At 49.2% G+C, this 8,048-nt stretch overlaps 1 protein-coding gene across 13 annotated transcripts in view; it reads right to left on the bottom strand.

The window, feature by feature from the left end:
- The window catches only part of TRIM16 (tripartite motif containing 16), a 49,379-nt gene that overhangs the window by 778 nt on the left and 40,553 nt on the right, over positions 1–8,048 (bottom strand). For 12 of the 13 annotated variants that reach the window (XM_081583887.1, XM_081583894.1, XM_081583895.1 and 9 more), the window contains one exon: positions 4,208–6,050. In XM_081583887.1, coding sequence (XP_081440013.1) covers positions 5,467–6,050 — 584 coding nt within the window. In that variant the 3' untranslated portion in view covers positions 4,208–5,466. Of the gene's footprint in view, positions 1–4,207; positions 6,051–8,048 lie in introns of those variants that run through there. The other variant, XM_081583893.1, reaches the window with a different exon arrangement.

The following is an 8,048-nucleotide window of genomic DNA, read 5'->3' as shown; positions in this document are numbered from 1 at the left end:
CTAAGCCCATGTACCACAACTACAGAGTCTGTGCACTGTGACAACAGATCCCTGATAACACAAGGAAGATCCTAAGGGCTGCAACCAAGACCCAACCACAGCCAAGTAAATACAAATAATAAAGTAAATAAATAACAACAAAGACCCAACCACAGCAAAGTAAATACAAATAATATGGTACATAAATAATAATTTTTTAAAAAAGAATCCTAACTGGAAATCTCCGCAGGTAAAACTCCTCAGGGAAAAAAATGTCACTGGGCCTGAGCATATATTTGGGGTCTCTTCCAGCCTCAATCACACGCCAACCCTGGTGTCTGGAGGCACCAGAGCCGAGTAGAGAAGAGTGGGGAGTCTGGGGTCAGACCCCTGGGTTTGGACAACAGCCCAGCTGCTCATGAGGTCTGTAAACACAGGTGCATTACTTAACCCTTTATGCTTCAGTCTCCTCATCTCTAAAAGGGAGACAACTGTAGTTCCTATTTCAGTGTCAGTGTGAGGATTAAGGCAATGGCACCCCACTCCAGTACTTTTGCCTGGAAAATCCCATGGATGGAGGAGGCTGGTAGGCTGCAGTCCATGGGGTCTCAAAGAGTCGGACATGACTGGGCAACTTCATTTCACTTTTCACTTTCATGCATTGGAGGAGGAAATGGCAACCCACTCTAGTGTTCTTGCCTGGAGAATCCCGGGGACGGCAGAACCTGGTGGGTTGCCCTCTATGGGGTCGCACAGAGTCAGACACGACTGAAGCAACTTAGCAGCAGCAGCAGCAGTGAGGATTAAATGAGGTATTACATGCAAAGCAGGGCTTCCCCACTGGCTCAGACAGTAAAAGATCCCCCTGCCAATGAAGGAAGATCCTCTGGAGAAGGGAATGGCAGCCCACTCCAGTATTCTTGCCTTGAGAATCCCATGGACAGAGGAGCCTGGTGGGCTCCAGTCTATGGGGTCGCAAAGAGTCAGACATGACTTAGCAACTATAACACCATCAAAAGGCAGGCAATGGCATGAGCATTTCTAGCACCCACATTTGGAGACTAGCTACCGCTAGAGAAAGGCAGTGGGAGTCATGGTTGGGCTGGTCTTGTAAAAGGTTAGGGTGAAGACAGGAATCAGGCCCAGAAGGAGATCAGTGCTAACAGCTAAAGCCTGGAGAAGAGGCAAGAGCGGATTAGCTTCTGGTCCACCAGGAAGGCCAGACAGAGCAGAGAGGCCCAAAGCACCTGTATAGGGGGCACGTTACCCCCAGAAATGCTACAGACTGGCAGCAGCTTGTTCCTAAAGGCCTAAATAAATTAGGTTTTAATCTGTGGGGCTGACATACATGAAAGAAGCAGTTTTACAATCCAATTCGGCCTTGACTTCATGCTTGAGGGCCCAACCTTGGGAGTTAGAGATGGGCTGGAATCCCCCACTGTTTTCTTACTGGAGCTGTGGCCTTGGGCAAGCCCTACAGCCCCTCCAGGCCCCGTTCTCATCGTAGAAGACGTAGAAGACGTGTGCTTAACACTGCCTGGTGGGGTGTCCTAGTGTGAGGCCTACATTCCGTCTGTGCTTAAGGAGCTGCCAGAGACAGTGGAGGCTCCTATATGACATACAGAAGAATGGCACATGCTGACCGAGCTTGGAAAAAATGACAGAGAACGTAACACTGGCCTTTGTTATCTTTTTATTTTTTATCTGTTTGTTTTAGGCAATTTTCAGTTTTGGACCAAGGAAAAGAAGATATGACTGTCACTTGAGGCAATGATAGAAACTGAATGTTCCTAACACTCAGTTTTGCTGTGATGATCAATCAATTTTGATCATTGCAAAACTGAGTGTTACTAACTTTTAAGAAGGGGCTTCCCTGATAGCTCAGTTGATAAAGAATCTACCTGCAATGCAGGAGACCCCGGTTTGATTCCTGGGTTAGGAAGATCCCCTGGAGAAGGGATAGGCTACCCACTCTAATATTCTTGGGATTCCCTTGTGGCTCAGCTGGTAAAGAATTTGTCTGCAATGTAGGAGACCTAGGTTCGATCCCTGGGTTGGGAAGATCCCCTGGAGAAGGGAAAGGCTACCCACTCCAGTATTCTGGCCTAGAGAATTCCATTGTATAGTCCATGGGGTCACAAAGAATTGCACACAACTGAGCAACTTCTACTTTTCTACACCAAGAAAAAAGGTCTTCAAACCAAAAGAAAGAAAAAGAAAGTGATAGTCGCTCAGTCGTGTCTGACTCTTTGGCAACCCCATGGACTACAGCCCACCAGGCTTCTCTGTCCATGAGATTTTCCAGGCAAGAATACTGGAGTGAGTTGTTATCTCCTCCTCCAGGGGATCTTCATGACCCAAGGATCGAACCTGCATCTCCTGTGTCTCCTGCATTGCAGGCGGATTCTTCACCCCTGAACCACCAGGGAAGCCCTTAATGAGTGAACAAAAAGAGAAGCTGGTGTTGAAGACAGGTGAGGAGACACCCAGAGGGTTCCTTTTATAAGTCTGAGTGTGGCCTAAACAAATGACATCTCACAACACTGGCACAATTTACCAACGTGACTGAAATCCAGGCAGTAAATTTTGAGAAACTAGGGAGAATGCTGGAGGATGGAGACAGGCAAAATTGTCTAGATTTTTTAAAAGAAAAATAAAGTGGATTCTAGAAACAGCAGATTAGATGTGAATTTGTACCTGAATTCTAAAATGCTTTATCAAATAGTCTGTGAGCATTTAGGGAAGAAGCATCAACAACCTACGGGGGTTTAAGAAAAACATGGTGGCCAAGCTGATCTCATTTTCTCCTTTCAGAGCACTGTTAGAAGGAAGTGCTGACATAGTGTATCTTGACCTTGGCCGTTGAAAAAGTCCTTCATGGTGTCCAGTGCATAAAGGTGCAGAGGTGGACTACGTTATCGAAGAGTTCTACTCATGCATAACTTTTTTAAAAGATTTTTTTGACGTGGACCATTTTTTAAGTCTTCATTGAATGTTACAATATTGCTTCTGTTTTATGTCTTGGTTTTTTGGCCATGAGGCATGTGGGATCTTAGCTCTCCAATCAACAATTGAACTCGCACCCGCTGCATTGGAAGGCGAAGTCTTAACCACTGGACTGCCAGGGAAGTCTCACACTGATGCACGACTTATTGAATAACTAAAACCAAAAGGTATTGACTGAGGACTGCAAGACTAACCAATTTATGTATCAACAAGAGTAAGATTTAAGAAAAGGTCACCAATTTCTGCAGGATAGGAAGGAGAGCTGTTATAACCTGGTAGGATCATGAAACAAATCTATCTCCACAAGCAGCAGTGATGTGATGAGTTTTACAATTCCAATTTTTTAAAAGTCAATAAAATTCCAAAATTTAAAATTCAGTTTGAAAATTAAAATCCTACACTATGTAAATCCTCTGATTCAAATGTCTGATAGGGTCTCTGGAAACATGTCAAGTGATGCTGAAATAACGTGCTCTTGAGACAGGACCACCAGACAGGGCAAAGAGGAAGAGGCTTGCCTTGACACAGGTCATGGAAAAGACCCAGAAGCTATATTTCCAGTGAATCCCAGAAGGGACTTCAGGTACAGTTTGTCATTTGCCTAAAGATTTGATGTTGGTAAGGAATTGTCTGCCAATGCAGTAAACACAAGAGACGTGGGTTCGATCCCCAAGTCAGGAAGATCACCTGGAGAAGAAAATGGCAACCCACTCTGGTATTCTTGCCTGGGAAATCCCATGGACAGAGGAGCCTGGCAGGCTACAGTCCATGGGGTTGCAGAGTTGGACATGATTGAGCAAGAATAAGGACTAAGGACACCTTTAATTTTAGGGAACAATCTGTCGAAAGGAAGAGAAAGTGATCAGAGGCGTAAAAGATCTGCAAACCGGGAAACAGGATGTGAAAACATGCATATTCCTGGGTGACCCATGAGAGCTACCCCCAAGTGTTGTAGTCCTTTAATGGACCGGAACTTGGGGGGTACAGAGTCGACCGATAAGAAAATAAAAGAAGGAAGAAAAGAGGCTGATATTCCCTGGTTTACACAGTATGCCAATATAACTCTAGGACAAAGAGCTAGCACCGTCTACGTAGGCTCAGAGCGCCCTCTCGAAGAGGTCTTGAAAGCCCGGGCAAGTAAGTAGACATGGTGGACACCTGTGCTCCGTGGAAGCAGCCTGAAACGGAGAGAGAGAGAGAGAAAGACACAGGGGACCAGTGCTCTGGTGGAACAAAGGCGTTTATTCAACATATTGTGGGCATATATATACTCTCTTACAAGATAGCCCTTTTTAGCAGAGATGGGATCAAAAATCTAACAAGTCATCTAGAAAGCCGAAGGCTAGAATTATTCTCTAGAGAGGGGGTTGTAAAAGTAACTTTACATATCAAAAAGGAGGAGACTTGTAAATGGCTGTTGTTCACCATATGGAATTTCCATACGAATGAGATACATGAATTTCTATTATCCCCGGCTTGCCAGCTCTCTGGCACCTGTATTCAGGTGCTGTTAAGGAACATAGAGTTCATGCAAGACTGAAAACAGCACACAGGAAGCCTCCTGTTAAATGTATCCTGACACCCAAGTGTGTAGACAACTGCCCATTGGATAAGGAATTAGACACGTCCCCACCGTCCAGGTGGCTCCAGAAGAGAGGTGCTAGGGCCATCTGCCAAGGTCATAGGGACTAGGACATGGACCCCACGTAGACAGTCCTGCAGTTCTTGCTGTGCCCAAGCCAGGAGAGCTGCCTGTGAGGTAGTGAGCTCTCTGTCACAGCACAGCTGCAAGGCCCATCAGACGTGGGCATGAAAAACCACTGAGGCTGTCAGACTCTCCATGCTCACAAATGCGGTTCACCTTATAGTTTATTCCCTTACACACAACACCTGTAATCTAAGGAGGAGGGGAGTGTGGGGTAGTGATTAGAAGTTCGATGTCAGGTTTGAATCCCAGCTCGGCAACTCACTCGCCACGTGACCACAGTGACCCTAAGTGAGTTCACTAACCCCCTGGACCGCAGCCTGCCCGTCCGCCAAGTGGGGGTGGTTGAGCACCTCCCCACGGGGCTGCCGAGAGGGTCTCAAGGACTGAGGCCCAGGAGGCGCTCAGAACAGGGGACACAGGAGTGAGACAAGGTTAGCAATTGGTTCTGATTCCTCTGCAGTCTTTCTGATTGCTCTGAAGTTGCCTGGTGACCACCTCTGGGCACAGTGTACGGTCCACCCAAGCAGACAGGACGAGATCATAAGAAGATGGTGAGGGGGACTGAGGGTGTGAGGAGGACCTAGGGTTTGAGGGTTACTGCGAATATGGGGACCAGTGCAGTGAGGAGCCCAAGGCGGCGACCAGAGACCCTTCCCCTCATCCTCACGTGATTTCTAAAGCCAGCAGGCGCTGGCACAAACCCCCAGTCAGTCTTCCAATGAAAACTGCCACTTGTCTGTGTGTCAGCACAGGTCTGAGACCTGGATCGGCCTCTAGGCAGCAGCCTCCACCGGGGCCGGCCCTGGCTTCTCGGGTTCCTCTCCCAGATCCGCTATCCGGATGGCACTGTCCTTCTTGGAAAGCCAGAAGGCCGGGTAGACAGGCTCTGAAAACTTACACTGGAACCTGTGCAGCAGTGTCAGGGTCTCAGGCTCGACATTGTAGAAGGAGAGGCCCCCGCCAGGGAAGTCCACATAGACCCCCAGCCTCTGGCAAGCGCTGGCGCTGAGTGGGGTCTCCGCATCGCTGTGCCATGCCCTGAACCCCTTCCCGTCCCAGTGGAGGCTCCAGGAGAAGTCGTTCCCAGAGATGCAGCTGTTGCGCTCCTCGCCCTTGCGGTCGATGCCCTGGTACGTCAGGCCCACGTAGACGCCCGCTCCCAAGAGCTCCACCTCGAAGTAGTACCTGTGCAGGTACAGGCTCTGCTGGGCTAGCACCTGCCGCCAGTGTGAGAACCTGCTGGGCAGGTCGGGGTACGGGTGCTCCCAGGGCGCCGTGTTGGTGACCTTGCGGTTGTCCTCCTGCAGCCGGAGGTACCTGTGTGCCGTGTCGGGGTCGAAGACAACGTCACAGGCATCTGGGGGGGACATAGAAGGTCAGGGGCTGACAGCTGACTCACACCTAACCAGCCTCCAAGGGATGAGAAGACATCCATCCCGCTGTTCCCTGTCTACCCAGGTCCCGTCCCCGCCCGAAGAAGAGGTGGGTGAAAACCAGGAAACAGAACACAAGTGGGACTCTGTGACTTATAGTAATTGTAGATTGGTCTCTGCCCCTGGCTCCCAGCTCAGAGTTCCCTGTAATTTCCTGAGTGGTAACAGCACTAGCACCATCTTTTGTTCTAATGTTTGGTCTTTGACGGGCTTCCCAGGCAGTTCAGAGGTAAAGAACCTGCCTGCCAATGCAGGAGACGCAAGAGACCCAGTTTTGATCCCTGGGTCAGGAAGATCCCCTGGAGCAGGAAATGGCAACTTACTCCAGTATTCTTGCCTAGAAAGAATCCGCCTGCAATGCAGGAGACACAGGAGACACAGGTTCGATCTCTGGGTCAGGAAGATCCCCTTGGAAGAGGAAATCGCAACCCACTTCAGTATTCTTGCCTGGAAAATCCCATGCTGAGACCAGTTCCTGACACAAGCTCCTGAAACCCTTGTAATTTCCCGGGTTAAACAAATGTCTTTTTTTTTTCTTAAGAGGTAGAGTTTGGGGGGTTTCGTCTTGTGTTTATTTATTTGGCTACACCAGATCTCAGTTTTGGCATGTGGGGTCTAGTTCCCTGACAGGGGATTGAACCCAGGCCCGGTGCCTTGGGAGCTCGGAGTCTTAGCCACTGGATCATCAGGGAAGTCCCAGTGTCTTTTGTTCTAACAAGGTGACTCTGTGTGTGGGGATGGAGGGGTGGGCCTGGCTGGTCACCAGAAGGACCAAGTCATGACCCAGCTCTGCTTGGACCTCGCAGCCCTAACTCCTCTTCTCTTAGGAAGAGAGATGGGCTGGAAGTGGTTCATCATGCCTGTGGGATAAAGCCCCCCCAAAATCCCAGTAGTATGGGGTTCTGAGCACTTCCAGGCTGACAAACATCCACCAGGCAATTGACCCCACCTCCATGGGGACCCTCCCAGCCCTCGCTCTGAGCATCTCTCCCTTCCTCTGGCTGCTCATCTGTGTCCTTCTTCACATCCTTTCATGAACTGGTGAACATAAGTGTCTCCCTGAATTCTGTGAGCTGTTCTAGCAAATGCTCGAATCCAAGGAGGGTCCTGGGAGCCTTGGATTGTAGCCAAGTCAGACAGAAGTTGTGGGTCCTCTGGGGCCCCATAATTGTGACTGGCATCTGAAGCGGCGTCCGTCTGGTGGGCTCTGACACCACCTCCAGGCAGACAGCATCAGGACAGAGTTAAATCCTGGGACGCCCAGCCATGTCTGGGGGAGTTGCTAGGTGGGGGCGGGGGGAGGGGGTCCCTCTCCCACACACATGGTAAGTAGTCCCAGACACCTTTTAACAAGTCACCCCCACTTCCTTCCTTCCTTCTTGAAGCTCAAACTGCTTGCCATTTACTGTATTATTTGTTGAACTGAATCAAGAAATAAAATTTACCGATGGGCTCATGTTTTCATTCATTCGACAAACACGTCTTGAAATTCAGGTGCTTTTCTATGCAGTGTTGGCAAGTGTCATACACCCACATCTGATTCACTCATTTGTTAAAATATTTGGCCACTATTTAGCAGGGGAATTCTCAAGCAGTCCCCCTGCATGTACACAGATATTCTCTTCCTGGCTCCAGAGGACACCTCCACACACCCAAATGCTCGAGTCACACTCCAGGTTATTTTGACATTTCTCTTAGCCCCACCATCCCTCATTTTGCCCCTCAACTCACACTGGAAGCCCCAAGTCCCACCTAGAGACCCCGTTCACCCCCATCTAAGCCACCCCTGAATCTCCCCCAACGCATGCAGCAGCTCCACGTCAGTTGGCTTCTTGTATCAACTATGTGTGCACACGCTAAGTCACTTCAGTCATGTCCTACTCTTTGCAACCCCCACGGACTGTAGCCCACCAAACTCCTCT

Source organism: Giraffa tippelskirchi, chromosome 3 (assembly GCF_054371585.1).
Source record: "Giraffa tippelskirchi isolate mGirTip1 chromosome 3, T2T-mGirTip1v1.2.pri, whole genome shotgun sequence".
In the NCBI taxonomy this organism is placed as follows: Eukaryota; Metazoa; Chordata; class Mammalia; order Artiodactyla; family Giraffidae; genus Giraffa; species Giraffa tippelskirchi.
The sequence above is the reverse complement of the archived record's forward strand: the minus strand, read 5'-3'. Positions and strand labels throughout refer to the sequence as shown.